The 20,931-nt window shown below is 35.7% G+C and overlaps 1 protein-coding gene across 12 annotated transcripts in view; it reads left to right on the plus strand.

Annotated features, from left to right (window-relative positions):
* Nucleotides 1-20,522, plus strand: part of LOC121427156 (chloride channel protein 2-like) — a 42,842-nt gene extending 22,320 nt beyond the window's left edge. The window contains exons 19-25 of one of the 12 annotated variants that reach the window (XM_041623406.1): nt 1,792-1,869; nt 4,352-4,363; nt 6,337-6,348; nt 16,147-16,182; nt 18,461-18,565; nt 19,029-19,115; nt 20,360-20,522. In XM_041623406.1, the coding sequence (XP_041479340.1) occupies nt 1,792-1,869; nt 4,352-4,363; nt 6,337-6,348; nt 16,147-16,182; nt 18,461-18,565; nt 19,029-19,115; nt 20,360-20,479 (450 nt within the window). In that variant the 3' untranslated portion in view covers nt 20,480-20,522. Of the gene's footprint in view, nt 1-467; nt 504-1,791; nt 1,870-4,351; nt 4,364-6,336; nt 6,349-8,585; nt 8,592-16,146; nt 16,183-18,460; nt 18,566-19,028; nt 19,116-20,359 lie in introns of all 12 variants that reach the window. The other 11 variants (XM_041623407.1, XM_041623413.1, XM_041623408.1 and 8 more) reach the window with 11 other exon arrangements.
* Nucleotides 20,523-20,931: the final 409 nt, after the last annotated feature.

Raw genomic sequence — 20,931 nt, forward strand, 5'->3', positions numbered from 1 at the left:
AGGCCAAATTTCAATCTTAGGGGTCGACATCGCATGCTGGCACAGGCAGCGCACAGTGCTAGTGTACTGTAATGTGACTGTTTTGCTTCAAAATGACAACCATATGGCTGGAATTCACCCCCAAACGGTCTGAATTTCGCAAAGAAATATGCGGGCAACTTTCTCTCAGTCAGCGCAGAATAATCGCATGCATGCAGTTTAGTACTAGAGCGTGCAACAGATGTCAACTTTTTTCCCATGAGGCATTGCAAATTTTGGCCTTTCCGCTGCAACCGATAGACGGCGCACCGTATTGTGAATTCACAGAATTGAAAGAACTAGTCTGATTGGTTCAAGTCTTTCATCACAATGATCTAGGTAATCGCAATTATTGCAAGTTTTGCGATTGATCGCTACTTCCCTGTTTTCTGTGTCCACAAATTAAACTTGCTTCAGCCAATAAAACTTGACTCGCTTATTTTTCACAGAAATTTGTTCGCTCACTATCTAACAGTCCAAGAAAGGTACAAAGTAATATTTTGGTCCTTAACATCACTGATGTGTGGTGACTTTTTTTCCCCCGCACAAGTGTTCAGAATTGCAGTTATTAGGAGCTCACCTAATATTGTTACGTTGGCAATCTCAAGTTTGAGTATTTAAGCAAAATTCATGTGTGTGTTAATTCTTGGAGGGAACTTTTTATTTTATAGCAAGTTCCGTATTTCTTACGATTAGAATAAATTGTTGTTATAACTCACTGTGTATGGCTGATAATATTGTTAAATAATAAGATTGCTTTCTCTAAAATGATGATGTGTGTGGAACCTACATCATTCTCCCTCTCCCCTCTAAATTGTTTGTGTATGATTAGTATTGTGCATAAGTGAACATACTAAAATGTCTATATTTTTGTCACTATGTGATTTAGTTTTTGGCAATGTTCAGATGCCATTTTTCCTATAAAGATTGCTTTAGATGTTCATTGCCTGCAGTATAAAAAGAACTAGTCTACAGATTAGCTGTAGTTTGGAGTTCGAGCGAAATCCGTGCTATACCACTCCTCCCATCACGACATTGACCTATGTTAGAGATTTCACCAGTATTGTTAATTTTGTTAATCTTGTTGCTTTTTTAGTTCAATGCATGATTATTCTTTGAAAAGTGTTCACAGAATATGAGTCGAGTTGAATCAGTAGAGGTGAATTAAAATGGCAAGTCTACCCCAACAAAAAGTTGTGTTGAATATAAAGAGAAAAATGAAACAAGCACAACACTGAAAATTTCATTAATGTCATATATGAAGTATGATGTCATAAATTTCTTATTTGACATCCGATCAGGTTTTTTTGTTTTAACTTTATGCTTGTTTGAATTTTTTCTATTAAAATCAAGTTTTTTGGGGGATGGACTGACTTTTAGCAAGCTGTTTTGTAATAATACAAAGAGCATCAAAATGATTATGATAATAATGATTTTAATTGAAAAGTGCTCACGTCTTTTTCGCTATGATAGTCTTAGGGCTCCAGAATGACTGCCAAGCTTTAGCACAGCTAACAACAAGGTGCTTAAGTAATTTAAAGGAACAACTTCCTGCCAGGTACTCCATTACCTCAGCTGGGTCAAGTGCAGCTGTCACAAATCTTGCCAAAAAACACTGCCATTTGCATTCCGTTTGAATTTTTACTTTCTACTCTATCGATTCAACTCACTCATATCATACAAGGATATGGCCTTTAAGTGTCTAGTATTAGATGTCAAATTGTGTATTTCATGTGCATGCTGTTTGGTGGATCTTGGTTCTTTTTGTTTTAGGGTGCATCTTCAAATAGTTCCCCCTCTGCAACTTTAGACTTTAAACGTGCTTCAGTGTTTGGAAAGCAAATTAGATTGGTGAGTTTTGTGATGCATGCTACCTTATCCTGCTTTTCATTATGCGTCATATTTTCATGATTTTCATTTTCATTAAAAAACTCTATTTTTGTTGTCATCGGAATAGTTAAAATGATATTTAATCAATATTAATTATCATCACAATCCTCCTTAACATCACCAATATCAACATCATTATCATCCTTGGGCTCCTCAGTAGAACAGCCACTTTGACTGAAGAGGGTTAACCAGCCACTATGTGGAGAACTAATAAACATATTTAAAAAATACTTAACTTTGTCATCGAAATCTTTATGACATCATCATCGTTATCATTATCAGCATCACCATCATTATCATCATCACCATCATCATCACACATTCCTTTCACCACCATCACTATCATTTTTTTTATCAATGTTTATTGTTACCATCTATCATTTTAATCATTTTGATTATCAGTATCATCATCATTGTCATCTTCATCATTATCATCATCATCATCATCATCATCATCATCATCATTATCATCATCATGATTGTTGTGTCATCATCATCATCATTATCATCATCATCATTGTTTCATCATTACCATCATCACAATCATCATCATCATAATTGTCATCGCCATCATAATCATTGTCATCATCAATTTCTAATATAGTCGATCCTGTATAAGTATTATTTTACTAGAAATTTGGAGAATGTCTAAATAATCATATAACAATAAATTTTATTTGAGATGAGGTAGTAAGATTTTATAATATTCAAATTCTTTTATTTTTTAGAGGGTTTTCCTTTGTGCTTTTTGCAAGTTGTGTTCGGAAGTGAATTCAACATCTCGCAAAGTGGTAGCAATGTTTTCCAGGCTACGCTAGGTTCCCCGTTAAATTCAAGCCACATACTTTCAAAGTCTTGCAAGTTTTTGCATGCGAAATTCATACAAAAGTTACTCGCACAACAAATAAATTGGTTTGCAGTTTATCATTGCAGTTTCTTTGTAAAATGTGCTCATGTTGGGATTGGCAATTACAAATTCGATAATGTGCAAAAACATTGCTTTCCACATTGACCATGTAAATTTCTGTATGAATAAATGATGGTTTCTGCAATGTGCTCTTCATTAAAGACATGATTTATGTGTGGTTTCATTATTTATTTTGGCTGGGCTGATAAAACCTTGTATCTTAGAATTTGAAAATTTAGAGGGCAGCCTCGAAAAGGCTGTAATTAAAAGATACAACAGTGGTAGCAATCTCATATTGTCTGAAAATAGTTTCCTGATACCTGTCAATTTCTCTTTCAAGTCAAAAGAAGTTTGCTACCCATGTTATAACTCTAAAATCCAGCTATTTTTAGCTGTCATCAAAATATTTGAAGTTTGAGATACAAGGTTTTATCAGATAAGCCCAGCGACGTTATACTGTACATCTTAGACAAAGCTATGCTCACATGATCTCGAGCAAGACCATTGTATTTGTAAAACATTCTTCCTTTAGAAATGGAAGTGAAATTGAAGTCACATGCTAAGAGGCAATTATCCTTCATGAAATAGTGGTACCTAGGACCTCACTCACATTGATCATTTGATCTAGTTTGACTTTTCAGACTGCCTGATTATCCTCTATTTTGTTGTCATATCCTTTTCTAGTATTATTGCCTATGTTTTCACTTTCATTATTAAAATTCTCATAATTTCAAGTGCTCTCTGAGATTTATAAATTGCACTGAGTTACATCCAAATTTATATGTTTTGATGAAGATTTTGATAGATTCTCTAACGGAGCAATAAATTTTAGCAGGGGGGGGGGGGCGTGTTTGGTCTATTTTAAGGTTAATGTCCATGGAACATATAGAATGTCTGATTGTTATGATTGTTTTAATATGGAACATGTAATGCAACAAAAAGAGTCATCGCATTTGGTAACCCAAGCTTTTTAGATCAAAAACATTTCAAAAGTATAGTTAAGTTGACTACCTGATTGTAAATGTGGGCGCATCGTGGTCTAGTGGTTCTGACTTTCGCCTTTCAAACAGAGGGTCGTGGGTTCGAATCCTCGCCATGGTGTGTTACCCTTCAGCAAGAAATTTATCCACACTGTGCTTCACTCGACCCAGGTGAGGTGAATGGGTACCCGGTAGGATTAATTCCTTCAGTTGGTTATGTACAGATCTTGTGCTACTTCTGTCAGTCACCTGACTGGTATGACTGAGTCATGTGATCTCTTTCCCTCTCTCTCTTCATGGAGGTTATGTTCATGTACAGGCCTATTCAGTGATGTAGTCAAGGCCGGCCTTGGTCTTGGCCTCAGCCTGAGTCACATGTACAAAATCTATGGGAGAAGGTTTTCTCTGATGGCCTTGTGACCAAGAAGTGCCGGCCTCGACTCAATTTCCCTATGCCAGTTCAAATAGATCTCTTTAGCTCTGCTTCTATCTCTACATATTTCTGTGTTGGTTTATAACTTCTATATGTCTCTCTCTCTATCTTCTGTTCTACTAGAATTCACGGAAAGTAAGTAGCTCTGTCACCCTTTTGTCTATAACCAAGTATATACAGGCTGCATTATTATATTACCCTTGAAATTGGTTGATCTCTGGTGCATGTACTATTAAAATCAAACCTATATCAATAATGGTCACCTGCCTAAAATAACACTTTTTTCCTGTCTTTACCAGTGAGCACTCTTAATACCCAGGTTTTGCTTGAAATATGAATTAAATAATAAACTTCACCTTATCTACCCTTTTCAGTATACTAAAATATCATGAGTCACTCTTGTTTAGTTATTTCTCTCTGTATTTAAATATTCATTCATTTGTTTATTTATTCTTATTTTTTCTGTTTCTTTATTTTTCTTTTAATCATTAATTTAAATGCATTTGATTTATTAACTTTTTTCATTTACTTTCCTTTTATTTATTTTCTTCTTCATTTGATAATTATTTCATTCATATATTTCCTTTTACTTCTTATTTTTTAATTATTGACAAACTGAAGTTTTCAACTTGCACTTATTAATATGATATGCAAGAATAAACGGAAAAAAAATTTAACAAAGGAAGAAAAAAGTTAATAGGATAAAAAAAATGCTCAGTAAGCATTGACAATATTACTAAGGTTTTTAATGGCTAATTTGTCTGTTTGCAAGTACCATGGGTACTAAAATTTAAACCTGTATGCCCATAGGCGGCGGAAATGGGGGGGTGTCCCCCCCTAAATTTGTTGTTGATGACCTTTTTTTTTTTTTTTTTTTTGCTTGTCTATTTATTTTCCTACGTCCCCCCTAAAATTTTTGGGTTGAGAACCTTTTTTTTTTTTTTTTGCTTGTCAAAAAATTGTTGGTTGTCCCCTCCTAAAATTGTTGGCTTCCGCCGCCAATGTGTATGCCGTTCATGTGCAAATGTCTGTTCTTAACATCATTGTTGATTTATATTAATTTCCTAGTACTTTCCTGTTTTTGCCTTAACACATGTAGAATAAACAGAAAGCAAAAATTTAACAAAGGAAGAAAAAAGTTAATAGGATAAAAAAAATGCTCAGTAAGCATTGACAATATTACTAAGGTTTTTAATGGCTAATTTGTCTGTTTGCAAGTACCATGGGTGCTAAAATTTAAACCTGTATGCCCATAGGCGGCGGAAGCGGGGGGAAATTTGAGGGGGGGGGGTCCCCCCCTAAATTTGTTGTTGATGACCTTTTTTTTTTTTTTTTTGCTTGTCAATTTATTTTCCTACATCCCCCCTAAATTTTTTTGGTTGAGAACCTTTTTTTTTTTTTTTTTTGCTTGTTAAAAAAATTGTTGGTTGTCCCCTCCTAAAATATTTGGCTTCCGCCGCCAATGTGTATGCCGTTCATGTGCAAATGTCTGTTCTTAACATCATTGTTGATTTTTATTAATTTCCTAATACTTTCCTGTTTTTGCCTTAATACATGTAAGCTACAAACATGTGTTTGTTGATGTCCTCTTAATTTGAATGATGGGATATTAAAAATATCGGTAAAGCACAAACAGACGTTACAATATGATTATCAAGTGAAAGATGTACATGTATGTAAGGTCAATTGATAGTGCGTGATTAGTATACAAAAACCTTGTACATGTAATTTCCTCTTCACAGCTGCTTGCCTTCTGTGTACACATATACTTCTATGCATGATTTCCTACATGTAACTTGGTTATTAACCAAACGAGTCTATCAGTCACTCATGCGAATGCTGCTCAATCTTTTTTCCAAAAAAATATGTTACAAATATCAAAAAGTCACATCGTTGATCGTGCATTCTTCCTTATGAAATGTGCATTTTTGTCAAATTTGAGTTTGCTTTTTTGACATACCTGCTTTTACGACCTCTTTTTTTAAGGGATTACCCTATTTGGGAAATTATAGGAATGGTATTTGTTATGCAAATATTGAGAACTTTAAAAAGGTCTTTATTTTCATATTTTTTAAAATAAATTATTTGAACGTATTCTTGGCTTGCAGAATGGTTGGCAGGTATGTTTCTGTATATGATCTCTAACAAATTTATTTTCATCATAAATATATCTGTTTTTGTGTGTATATTGTTTTTCAAGAAATTATTGCTTCAATAATAAATACTCAATGGCCCGTATTCTGAAGTCGGGTTTAACTTAAACTCAGGTTTAAAGTTGTGGTTTAAGTATGGGAAGCCAAAAGTATCAAAATTTTTATTAAGTTTTTTTTTTCATAAAGTTACATGTTTCTTATGTTTACTGTGCTCTTTCCTGATTCATTAATGGTGAAGACAATCGTCTATTTATACTTCCTACACAATTATGAATAATTTGAGAGCCAAATGAGCTGAAAGCATGATATCTCTACTGTTATTGATTATGTAACAATTGGCTGTCCATACTTAAACCACAACTTTAAACCTGAGTTTGTTAAACCAGACTTCAGAATACGGGCCAATATGTATAGACACCATGGGGAATTTCATTTATTGTACATGTGTACTGGGATTTATTACTCATGAAATTCACATATTTAAATGTATTATGTAATCTTTCATTTGCCATTTACCATTTCTTACACATGTACATTGCCCTTAATGATGCATTCAAGGTCGCTCTTTGTGTATTGAACACACTCTTAACCTACATAATATTCAATGATCAGTAATGTTGTTCCATCTCATTGAAACATTATTGTTCATGAACTTCTTAACTTGACATTTTTTGCTTGTTTTTTGTTTTCCGATGTAACTACATGTATTTGTTAATAACTTTTTTTTATGTGCATGAGTGCATGTTGGAGTGTTTGCTTCAATTAAATGTGGAAACATTTGTATTTAAAAACTTCATGATTTTTGTAAATACTGTTATTAACCATTGGTTCATTACTAAATAGCAGCATGATTGTGTACAAGCTATGACAAATATTTTAACCTTTTTAACAATTTTGAACTTATTACAAATTAACCAAATGTCTTACATGTACTTTTCAAGATCCAATAGGATTTGTGCCTGTTCATATGTATTTTGTGATTGCTGATGTATCAAGTATTCAACCTAGATAAGTTTGCCTTTATCATCATGTTAATGGCAAAATATTTGTGAATGACCTCATTAGAAATATACAGTGCGTATCAAAAAAAAGTTTACACTTTGAAAAAGCCCTGGGAATTAAAAAATATACAACATGAGGGTAATTTTTTCACATGTAATCTTGGGTTTGGGTATCATCTATCCAATGAAAGTAAAAGTTTTGTCAGAATGTTACACTTGAGTGAGCACTGTCCATTTTTGTAAAGCTCGCAGAAATCTGTTTGCGCAGAAATGCCTGTTTTACGCTGTGTCAAGGGGGAAAGGGCGAAATCAAACTCACCATGCGAAACATTTCTCATACACTTCCCATGCACTTTTAGTCAATTGAAATAATACGGATACATTCAAGCATTTTGTAACAATTTACCACCCAAATTGAAATTTAAACACTTAGTAAGCACAATGTTTACCCTTTTTGTTCCAGCTGGATCTGAGGACATGACTAAATGTGAACAAAAGTTTATATCAGACATCTCCAGCATTTTTTCACTAAGTTTTTATCATTGACAGTGGGTGTACATTTCATTTTTCATTTAATAATTGTTTCTCCACACTTTTCCCAAGCTTAGCAATGACTAAAAAATAAAAATCAAGCTTAAGCCGGTCTATGTAAATCACAGCTCGGTGTAAAGCAAATATCGTCACGGTGGCCTAGGTGTGTGGGGAAATGGGGTGGGGCCAAATGTACCGTAGTCTTTGAAGTGTTTTGGGCAAGGAAACAAGTCAAAAAAGGTAAAAGATATCTTCAAATCAATTTTACTAGCTAAAGTCTACGTGTTCTTCATGATTAAGGTCTACTTTAATTCGCATAAGTATTTCAAAGTTCTGCGCAAATCATTTTTCACTAACTTTTTAAAAAGTAAGTGGTGCTCATTCAAGCGGAAATATTTTTCGACGGTTATATTGTCATTTGCTCAAATGGATCTGTACCAATGTTAAAAAGTGGAAAAAACTTCAGGATATTACAAATGTATAATTTTACAGGATTTTTTCAAAGTGTAAACTTTTTTTTGATACGCACTGTATATCGTAATTGCCTCTTTGCCATCGATTGGCCCATTTGAATACATTTTTCAGTATTTATGATTGCATTTGTTATCATCATCATCATTTTATCCACTTTCATTTTTCTACCCATCATGCATCCAATCACATTGATTATAGTATGAGGTAAGAATGTCACATTTGCGTGAATTATGTTCAAAGGAAATTGGCACTGTGTTTGGGCTTATACTGTATGTGGTGTTGACATTTCATTGGGGGTAAATTGTTGCTTCAGAATTTTGTACCTGTATTATGATTTTCAGCATTTTTTGTTGCAAAATGTATTTAATTGATTTTCACAAGTTTGTCTGCATGAGCATTAGTTAGTGAAAGAAATGAAATTGATGAATTGATGGCGGAAATTTATGAATGAATGATGGGGGATAGAAAATAGAGGAAAATTGAAAAACAGGAGAGAAAAGAGAGAGAGAGAGAGAGTGGGGAGGGAAGAGGCTGCTCAGTCAGTGAATGAGATTATGCTCTACATGTACATGTATCTCTACGTTAGATGTAAAGAGGCTTTTGAAAGAGCGTGTAATAAAGTTTTCAAATAAAATATCTCTTGGGTAAAATATTATTTTGCTAAAGGCCCAGGGGGCCACTTCCATTGACAGGTGGATTATGGATACCATGCACATCCATGGGGTTTCGAAAAGCACCCTAAACAAGTATTTGCCATGTTGTAAAAATGCACCCCTTTAATTGTCGGCATTTGAAACCCTACCCTTACCCTGGTATTGGAAACAAAACTGTCCTTGACTAGTATTCCCTGAATCAAACAAGTACAGCGATATTTTATTTGTTATGCCATGGATGTGGGCTTTACCTTTACTTATATTTGGTTTATATAGTACCACCAGACATCCCACACTTCGCTAAAATAGGACACTATACACGTAGTGTTGGGGCATTAAGTACATCCATTATATTAAATTTTTGTCTTTTTATGCCCCCAAATTTGACTGTAAACATTTATCTTTAGTAGCAAAATATATACCCTTTTTCTGTGTTTTTTGACACCCTTATTATGTTACATATGTAACATGCCTAAGCATGAAAAAAAGATTCTTTTTACGCGTTTCTTTGGACACGCATGGTACACACTCGTCAATGGAAGTGCCCCCCCCTCAGGGACTAAAGACATTGCAACATTAAGTAACAATGGAGATGAGAAACCAGCTAAAGTAATAACTTCATTGCGCCAACTTAAGGGCAAACCTCATAGTTTAAAGTGCACGGCCATCAAAAAGTCAGATATGACATCACTCCTCGCAGAGGGTGACATTTCATAAAACACACCAGACAACTCTCTGGCATTGAAACTTTATTCATGTTTTGTTTTATTTGGACTTGAACTGCTATTTTGGAATCCACTTGACAAAAAAAACTACTTCTTGCTGCAAAGTCAGACATACCTTTGTCAAATGTAAGAGGTAATCATATTCAGCCCATGTTAAAAAGTGTCTGAGCAAAACTGAATATTAAGTATTAAAAGCATTATACATGTATTACACTCTGTTACATGCTATACACATTCATGATCGCATTCTACAAAGTGACTTGCATATTAATACATCATTGTGTTCGTGTGTAATGATGTCATTATGACAAATCTGCTGCATCTGCTCATGCACTGTGAATGACCTTTATCTGTCTCCTTATTTATCTCCTAAAACTGAACAAGATTTAATTTCTTAACAATCCATGAACTCCCTCCTTTAGTTAAATCGGTCCATGCCCTTCCTTAATTCTTAAGAATTTTTCTCTTTTCAACTTGAAAATTTGTATTACATTATTCCATGAAATTTATGTACTAGTAATAGGGGCATATAATTTAATTTATATTCAGGGAAGACCCATAAGAGAGAAAAGTCATGTCCAGAAAAAAAATTCTTTGTGCACTGCAAATTTTTTTTAAATGTGTGCTTGAATTGAAAATGATCACTAATCATAAGTGTCGCACCATGTCTAAAGTTAGGCAAAAACTTGTTTTTATGAAGTGAGAGTTCTTAATACATTACTCCTATTTCATGTGGGTCAAAGTAGTCTTACAGTTAGGCAAATTCAAATCTTGAGGAAAAGCATGGACATGTACTGTAATCTTGGCAAGCTTTCAATTAATTTGACCCCGCATATTTAAGAGGCCAAGGGATTTCTTAGAGTACAGCTGTTTGAACAAGTACAAGGGAATCTGATCTTAGTGTCCCTCACACTCTGCTCCTTTTCCCCGCCTTTTTATTTTCATTCATTTCATATGATATAGGATGTAGGAAAGTGAAATGAACATGGTGAATGTCATGAAGTAGTAGAAATTGGCATATAGTAAGTTTACATCATAGATAGAGCTGTCTTGAGTTTCACATTTTAGGCTTATTTTATAGCTTATTTAATACTAAAAAAGAAAGAAAGGAAAAAAAACAGATTAAGGCGGAAGAGGAGAAGTGGGAGGAGAAAGTGGAGGGGAAGAAAACAAAGAGGAGGAAGGAGGACGAAAACAAGAGGAGGAAGGAGGACGAGGGAAGGAAGGCTAGGGGTATGAAGAGGAGGAGAAGATGAGAAGGAAAAAGGCCAATAACAAAGACAAAAGTTGAAGGAAAGACAAGGATAAATTATAATGTGAAATTAGGATACTTCTTTTCTTGTAAATAGCAGGCAAACTATAGTATATATATTGATATGATTCGGGTCATCTTTCAAGTTCACAACATTTTTTTTTTTATTTCTAGGATTACTGGGATCACACCATGTTTAATTGACACTGTGATAACAGTTGTAACAGTACCAACAGGTGGCAAATGATTCATTGCGTTCGCTATGCAGAGAGTGATCCCTGCGATTTAAGTCTTCACATCAAACAAACTACAACCCTGTCTTTTAGGCACTGTTGGTACATATACCCGGGGGGGGGGGGGGTAGTCAAATATATTGCTGTACACATGCATGACAAAAAAAAGGCGTTTAAAGGGGTGTTCTTTCGGTTTCAGGGGGGGGGCAGAAAAATATGTTGCTGTACACATGCATGACCAAAAATGGCTTTTAAAGGGGTGTTCTTTCAGTTTTAAACGCGGGCTGCACATACACTTGTTGAGGGTATCAAATACTGATTTTTTTTTAAAGGGGTAGTTTTGAAAGACTGGCCAATGGCCAATCGCAGGGTCGAACATGTTTAGAGTATGTTTTCTTTCCAAAGCTTTTTTTTTAGACTAGCCAAACATGTTTAGGGTACAGGTGTATGTTTTTTTTCCCAAGCTTTTTCCCCCGGGGTCATATTCTGGCGACAACTTGTTTAGGGGCCAAAATGTGTATAAAGAAAAGGGACGGGGACTGAGAGGGGAGAGGGAGAAGGGAGAAAGAAAGAGGCAGAGATGGAGAGAAAGAGGAAGAGAAGGAGAAAATGAGATTAACAAGAGGGCCGTCTGCACCATCCCGAGTTTTCAAATTAGCCTGCTATTTCTGATCCGGCAAATAATCTCGATTTGAACAATCTTGAGATTATTTGCAATGGAGACGCAATGATCGCGCTAGATCATAGGATTAATCTCGAGATTGCAATCCCAAGTCAACTTCGGATTATTTGCAAAATAGCGCGCTATTTTACGAATTATCATGCTAATTCGTGTATGCAGACGCACTCGGGATTATTTATTCACAGCGTCAGACCATAATGCATCGATGCCTCGCTCGAGCAGGAATCGCTCTTCTTGCGATGGTGGAGATGGGGTTTCTTGAATCTCGATCGGGCTAAAATCTTGAGATTGAACAAACACGGGCTGGTGCAGCACCACCTAATAGGAAGGAGGAGAACATATTCAGGGATATTGTGTGAAGAAGAAGGTTAAATTCAGTTAAGCTACTTTCCTGATTCTGTGTGAATGCTATCAACTGTGTAATTTCCTCGTGGTTATGTTTGTTGGAATACTAATTGGGTTTACAGCAATTTTTTTTCACTTTGTGCATCTGAATGTAATGAATGAACAGACAATGTTCTGTTACTGGTATGCATAATTGTGTTGCTTACAATCTCATTAATTCTTTATTCCAATCCTGTGCCAATGTTCTTTCAAATGGTTTCATTTTTTTTTATTTTGTAAAAAATAACTGTGTGTGTGTTTGTATTTATTTACTTTCATAAATGTTTGTGCATGCCTTAATTTCACTGAACAATATGTATGCCTGCAATTTCTGTTTTTTTAAACGATTATATTGAACTTCATTTTATGAACTCATACTTGGTTATTTCCCTCATTACACGGAGAAAATCCTGTTTAAAATTTTATTCATTACTGTTAGTACATGAAATTGACAGTTATGTAACAATTTAACAACCATGCTTAATGTATTGAAGAAAAGATGTCAAAAATTAAACTTTGCTAAACAACTACTGTTAAGTCCATGTGCTAAAAGGCATTGGGAAAAATAAATAAAGTGTTTTTACTTGGTGTTCATGTTCATGTTAGTCATTCCACCTGATACCCCATTCCATTTTGTGAGAGATTGAAGAAAAAAAATCCCCCAAAAGGGCAAATCGGTAGATTTCCTCTTAAATTAAAACAATCACACGTTAGAGTAGTTAGAAGCTGATCACACAATGTTGCTTCTTTTTGTCATTAGACGGTAGCATCGGGTTGACCTCAATTTGAACTCTTTAAGCTCAAGGGTATATGACACACGCTCGTGCGACAGCCACTCTTCTCGGTCAATCTCCTACCAAAGTCAAAATCCCAGGGAGTCTTTCATGAAAAGTTCTGTCGATGATTTTCACAGAGTAATTTGCTCTTAGCCAATTGGATGCAAGGATTTCGGTAGCTTATAACATTAATCTGAATGCTCAGGGGTATATTACACACTTTCCTATGACAGTCGCTCTTCTCATTCAATCTCCTACCAAAATCAAAATCCAAGGGAGTCTTTCACGAAAAGTTCTGTCGATGATTTTCACAGAGTAATTTGCTCTCAGCCAATCGGATGCAAGGATTTCGGTAGCTTATAACATTCATCTGAATGCTCAGGGGTATATTACACACTTTCCTATGACAGTCGCTCTTCTCATTCAATCTCCTACCAAAATCAAAATCCAAGGGAGTCTTTCACGAAAAGTTTTGTCGATGATTTTCACAGAGTAATTTGCTCTCAGCCAATCGGATGCAAGGATTTCGGTAGCTTATAACATTAATCAGTGGAAAACCACTGAGTATATGTTGCATGAAATGCCCCACCCCCTCCAAACTTCACCCCCTGCATGCAACCCATAACCATGAACCTTAAAGGAGGAAAATGCCCTAAATTTGTTTAACATCAACTGATCAATGCAGAAACATGTTAGAAACATTGATGAAAGTTTAAATAAGGATTAGAAGTAGTGCAATCCCAGCATGTATGATATTGAGGCTATGTACTGCATGCTAATGTATGCTGTATTGCTTTCCAAATTTCTTTTTATTTGCCTCGCTATTAAAAAAAAATGCTCCTGGTACACTTATAATTACAAATTTTTGTGTACAGGCAATGCTTATGAATGATAGATTGTTTTGTCTGAATTTAGAAACATGAGAAATTTATGAGAAATTTATTCTATTTTGATAAATTCAAACATTACAGTGTTTCATTGCTGATTTGTTTGTGTTCCGATGAGGGATTTTTGTTTTTGAAGTCTTCAAAACCTTCAAAATTCCTCATCAGGGGCCTGTTGCATAAAACTTTTGCCATAAAAAATTCTGGCAAAAAAAATATGCCATTGGAAATTACACACTAAAGAACTCTGGCAAACACTTGGCCAGAGTTTTTTATGGCAAAAGTGTTATGCTATGGGCCCCTGGGGCTCATAAAACATTCACTGAAATGATTCAAATATTTTGTTTCTACTTCTAATATCCCTTTTTTTAATCAGATGCATACTCCTTTAAAGGCAACTTCTACCAGTCTCACTTTTATGCCCCCTTCCTGATGACACATTTTGAAAAATAATGTTTAATTATCACAGTTAATTGTTTTAAGCATCTATTTCCACTTTAGCAATCCTAAGATTCACCAAGAACAGTTAGAGTTAGTATTAAATGCATTGAATTCAATGCACGGTCCCTCGTAAAGGCATTCCATGTTTTGTTGTCAAAATTGTTTAAAGCATTTATTTCCTCATAAGCAATCTTAAAATTCACAAAGAACACAGTTATAGCTTTAACGCATTGATTTCATTGTGCTGTTCCCTATTGAAGATATTACATGTTTCGTTAATTGTTTAAAGCATTTATTTCGACATTAGTACTCTTAAAAATTTCTCAGAGAACAGTTATACATGTAGTTGGTTTTAATGCATTGATTCCAATATGCCAACCACTATTTAAGACATAACATGTTTCGTTATCTTCGTTAATTGTTTAAACATTTATTTCCACATTAGCTCTCTTAAAATTAAAAAAGAACAGTTATCGTCGGTTTCAAATGAATTGATTTCAATGTGCCTTTCGCTAGTAAAGACAACTACAAGTTTTGTCATCTGTGTTAATTGTTTAAGACATCTATTTCCAAATAAGCAATCCTTGAAGTCATGAAGAATAGCGTGCTTGGCATTATATGTATTGATTTCAATGTTCCGTTCCCTGGTGACAAGAATTAAGACTTCCTGTTTAACCGTCTTGCTTTCCTTGGTGATCCCCTAACCCTAAATATAAATATTGTGGAGTTCATAGGAAGGTTGCTGTAGATACATTTCTAATTATATTGTGTTTTTTTATTTGTCACCTCTCAATTATCTGTTTATCCGTACCTTTCCCCCGTCATGCCCCCCTCTTAATATAAATATTGTCAAGTTCATAGGAAGGTTGCTGTAGATACATTTCTAATTATATTGTGTTTTTTATTTCTCACCTCTCAATTATCTGTTTATCTGTACCTTTCCCCGTCATGCCCCCCTCTTAATATAAATATTGTCTAGTTCATAGGAAGGTTTGCTGTAGATACATTTCTAATTATATTGTGTTTTTTATTTCTCAACTCTCAATTATCTGTTTATCCGTACCTTTCCCCCGTCATGCCCCCCTCTTAATATAAGTCTTGTCAAGTTCATGGGAAGGTTGCTGAAGATACATTTCTAATTATATTGTGTTTTTTTTATTTCTCACCTCGCAATTCTCTGTTTATCCGTACCTTTCCCTGTCATGCCCCCCTCTTAATCTTAATGTCCCCATGTTATCCACCTCTTCCTTCGCCTCTCTTGTGTCGTCTGAGTCCAATCACGTGTCTCTTTCATGATTCTACCTTTGTACTTATCTCTCTCGCTTTCTTTTTTCACTCTTTGTCTGCCTTCATTATTCCCCACTCCCATTCTCTACCCCCCCTCCATTTCACCTCTCATTTCTCGAAAATCATATTTTCTCTGTCCTTTTTATATTTTTTCAATTGTTCTTTTTTTCCTTTGGGTTTATCTTATTGTTTTTGTTTTGTTTTGTGCTCTATTTGCTTTGTATGTTTATTCTTTTGTTCCTGTTTGATTTTTAAAAATATTTTTTGCATTCCATATGGATCATAACACGCTTTCTATCTCTTTCTCTTCCACTCTTTTTTCTCTTTCCCTCCCTCCCCCTCTCCCTCTCTCTTTCCCCCTCCCCCCTCCCCCTCTCTATCCCCCCCTCTCCACCTCTCCATCCCCCCTCCTCTCTCTCGCCCTTTCATCCTCTCTCTACAGTCTATTGGGACGTTTGAGGACATGACAGAAGAGGAGGTATGTATTAACCTATTAATTACTGAATTCTGGGCCCCATCAAAGAGTTACCTTGTGATTGATCCAATCAACCAACTATGGAAAGCCAGCAATGTCAGCATCTGAAATACATGTTTGCTCAAAATATTTTCTAGATGTGATGTATATTCATACATTCATCATTTTCTTGACAATGCAGTATGCTTCTCCTTGTTTTCAAAGGACATTGCGCAAATTTCTTTAAAAATAAATTATGAAGTTGATGGATTTCCATAGAGTTGAGATTGATCGGATCAATTGTAACTCTTTGTAAGATGGGGCCCAGATCAACTACAACTATGGAAAACCAGCAATGCCAGTGTCTAAAATGCATGTTTGTTCAAGATTTTTCCTAGATAAGATAGGATAGATATTAGCAAATTCATTGTTTTCCTGAAAAGTCAGTGTGCTTCCCATTGTTTACAAAAAAAAATATAAATATTTTCTTTAGAAAGAGTTATGACATTAATGGATTTCCATATAGTTAAGGTTGATTGGATCAATCGCAACTCTTTGTAAGACAGACCCTAGACCAACCATAGCTACATGTATAACATCATTACCACTGACATACATGTACATACCATCAATCGGTTTGGAGTCAGTTTCGTTGGGTTGGCCATATATATTAATTACCAAACAAAGAGGGTGTGACAAGTTGTGTGATCCTTGTATGTAGAAGGTATTGGATATTTAAAAAAATCAATGCCTATGGATTATCACCCCAGTCCTCTCATTTTATCCAGTATTTTAATCAGTCTTGTACTGCTGTACAAATATGTGCTGCATTACATGTATGATATCGAGTAACAGGAACTTATCCCAGATCGTAATTAATAAGCGATATGCAATACCCAACCCATAGGGGTGTTTCACAAAGATTTAAGTATGACTAACAGTCGCACTTTAATGCCTAGTTGCATGCAGTATTATAAGCATGACCACGTTGGTCAGATCATGCCAAGAGGACGTGCACTACTGCGTATTGATCAATAAGATTGCGCTTTGCATATCATATACGCATCGGCATTTACATGCGACTCGAAGTCAAACTGAAGGCTAAATGATAGTAGTTGCAGTAAAACACTAATTTCGTGAGAAAGTCTGTAAAACCACTTGAGGTTAAGTATGACTATATCATCCTGGATCTAGATCTGTTACAGTTACACAAACTGAACCTCGTGAAATCATACATTGTAAAATCTAAGCTGAAATACCATCACACTGAAAATCGCCTACACAGATAGGCACACGTGGGACAGTGTGTTATTATTGCTGGAATAAAGACTCGACGGAAGTGACTGAATCCGTGCTTATTTTGCTTATTTCTCAGCAATTACACAATTTCTTCCAGAATCCTTTGGAGCATATTTTTTAATCATACAAACAGACACTTGGGTGGTCATTATATTAGATTCTGTAAAAAGTCATTTTGAGATCGTTACGTTTCTGCTTGTCTGTCATGTATTGTAATGCGCAGTTGAGTATATCCAAATAGAAATTGTGCAATATAAATTTACAATTATTATGGTCAGTGGGTACCCGGTAGGAAGGTATTCCTTGAATGCTGAAGCGTCCAATCAGGGTAGCCCCGCTGAAAATCGGATTAATAGTACATGTATGCAGTGTTAAGAATGATTTTATTTAGTCCTGTATAAGTGTTGTGCATATTATTATTTCAGTGTTTTTGTCTCGCCCACGAGAGGTGAAGGCGAGACTTAGGGATCCAAATGTTGTCTGTTGTCCGTCCGTCTTCCGTCCGTCACAAACCTAATGACACATAACTCCACAACCGTAAGTCGCTTTTCAACCAAACTTGGATGGTAGATGGAGTTGGGGGACCTGCATGTTATGCTGCACTCGGAGGTCACATTGTAAGGTCAAAGGTCATTTTCAGGTTAACGTTACAGTTGACATGCAAGGCTCCGTCATGACATCTAACTTTACAACCGTACGTCATTTTTCAACCAAACTTGGATGGTAGATGGACTTGGGGGACCTGCATGTTATTGCTGCAGTTGGAGGTCACATGGTAAGGTCAAAGGTCATTTTCAGGTCAACACTAAAGTTTACGTGCAAGGGTCTTATGACAAGTGTTATCATCCCAGTCATTTCACAATGAAGTTTTAATACAATTCTGTTGCGTGCCCTCGTAAATCACGATATTTCAGGTCATTTTCACAAGTGGGCGAGACACAAAATTGCTTTTGCCTTGTTTTTTTTTTAAACGTTTGATTTTACTTGTGTTTTGATGATGTAGAAAGATGAATGGGAGGACCAGGAGCTAAGGGATGAACTAGACTTCAAAGATTGTCAGATCGACCCTGCTCCATTCCATCTGGTAGAGAGGACTTCACTTCATAAGGTACAGTCATCACTTGCATAGATATTTCTTTCTGCAACCATTAGTGAATGGGTTTAAATGTCTGATACATTTTCCGATCTGGCGTTAGACAGTGGGTCAATCATGTCTTTACGCAATGGGGGAGGGAGCAGGTTTGAAATCTTACATTTTTTACTGATATTTTTTTTTTAATTCAACAAAAGTGTGCACTTTAGAAAATGAAAAGTGCACCAATGATAAGCTCGGTCTCCTTGCTCCTCCCTCGCTTTTGAGTTTCTTTAAGAAAATTTATGCTCCTGACATAACACATGATTTAAGGAGTTCGTATAGGATAATCTATTTTGTATTGAGCTTGCTGGTACACTCTCCATACTCTTTAATTTGTTTAAATCACACCTGTGTATTACCACCCTCAATATGCTGATAGGCATGGTTACTAAGACACACCTCTTTAACATTTATCTATCGTTTATTGACCTTGCAGGTGCACTCGCTGTTCTCCCTACTTGGTTTGAACCATGCCTATGTAACCACTCTCGGTAGACTGATGGGTGTTGTTGCCCTCAAAGAGGTAAGAGGACAGTCCAGAATACCTTTTTTAGGAATCATTCATTCATTTGATTTGCTCTTAATTTTCTTCATGTCGTACCATGATATCTTACTATAAAGGAGTGTCAAAATTAGAAGCACCCTTTTCTCCTAGCAATAATGTTAATGGAAATTATCATAGTTATTTTTATCCACACATACATGTATTCATACTTTATGGGCCAATGTAGTTCTTTGCAAACTTTTACTTTAATGATGATAATGAATGTGATGATGATGATGGATGGTGATGATGGTGATGGCGATGATGATGATGATGATGTTGATGATGTTGATGATGTTGATGATGATGGTGGTGGTGATAGTGGTGATGATGTTGATGATGATGTTGATGATGATGATGAGGATGATGATGGTGGTGGTGATAGTGGTGATGATGATGATGGTGATGATAATGATGGTGATGATGTTGATGATGTTGATAATGATGGTGATGATGATGAGGATGATGATGGTGGTGATAGTGGTAATGATGATGATGATGTTGATGATGATGATGTTAATGATGATGTTGATGATGATGATGAGGATGATGATGAGGAGGATGATGATGGTGGTGGTGGTGATAGTGGTGATGATGATGATGATGGTGGTGATAGCGGTGATAATGATGATGACGATGATGATGATGATGTTGATGATGTTGATGATGATGATGATGATGATGAGGATGATGATGATGAGGAGGATGATGATGGTGGTGGTGATAGTGGTGATGATGATGATGGTGGTGATAGCGGTGATAATGATGATGACGATGATGATGATGTTGATGATGATGATGAGGAGGATGATGATGAGGATGATGATGATGGTGGTGGTGATAGTGGTGATGATGATGGTGATGATGATGATGATGGGCAGATGAATAGTGCCACACATCTGTAAGAACAATTTGTAGGTACTGGTCCTTCAATATATCACACATTTATTAAATTACTGGAAAGACATAGATAGGTCTATGCAGTGCAAGATGACTCCACATTAACCTATTACATGTATGTGCTCACCAGTTTGAGGTCTACAAAGTTGGCTTTTAAATTTGAGGAGCATGTCTCAGATTTGCAAAATCTAACTCTCTAAGCTTGTTTATCATTTCATCTAAGTAAAGTACATTCGCAATTGTACATTTGCTGACTTTCAGTATGCTAGTTATTCTGACCCTGATTAACAATGATATCTGTATGTCTGCTGTTGCCTTGTTAGATCCGACGTGCAATTGAAGATAATCAGTACAGACAACATGAAGATATTCCGATCCAAAGAAACAACTCGCCCGTAGACAGCGTCCAGACGACCGTCACATCAGCACTTTCTATACAGTGAAACAGTACTGCAATGGGCTTATTGTAATCATGATGCTGATAAGTATAATTAGGCATTTATGTAGAGCAGTCTAGCTATATGATATAATATATAATAAAATCGAGCTGAAAAACAGAAACAAGAAGAGAAAAACAACTAGACACTCTTGTACTTATTAGGGAGTTTAGCCGAGATTATTCGACATACAAAATCAGATTTTCATGGATGTTTTAATGAATAAAACAATTACTGGTCCAGGTATTTATTTCCCTTGCCACGTGTACCCAAATCAATCAGCATTGAGTTTCAGGTCAGTTTTGTTTGCATGAGTGCAATCCAACACCAGACCAGCTGCATGCTAAAATGAAAAACATGCCTCTAATTTTCTTCTATGAAGAACCCAACAATGTATAAAGAGTCAATTTTGCGTTATTTTTGTGGTATAAATGACATGGGGGGGGGGGGGGGGGTTC

This window comes from Lytechinus variegatus, chromosome 14 (genome assembly GCF_018143015.1).
Source record: "Lytechinus variegatus isolate NC3 chromosome 14, Lvar_3.0, whole genome shotgun sequence".
Classification (NCBI taxonomy): Eukaryota; Metazoa; Echinodermata; class Echinoidea; order Temnopleuroida; family Toxopneustidae; genus Lytechinus; species Lytechinus variegatus.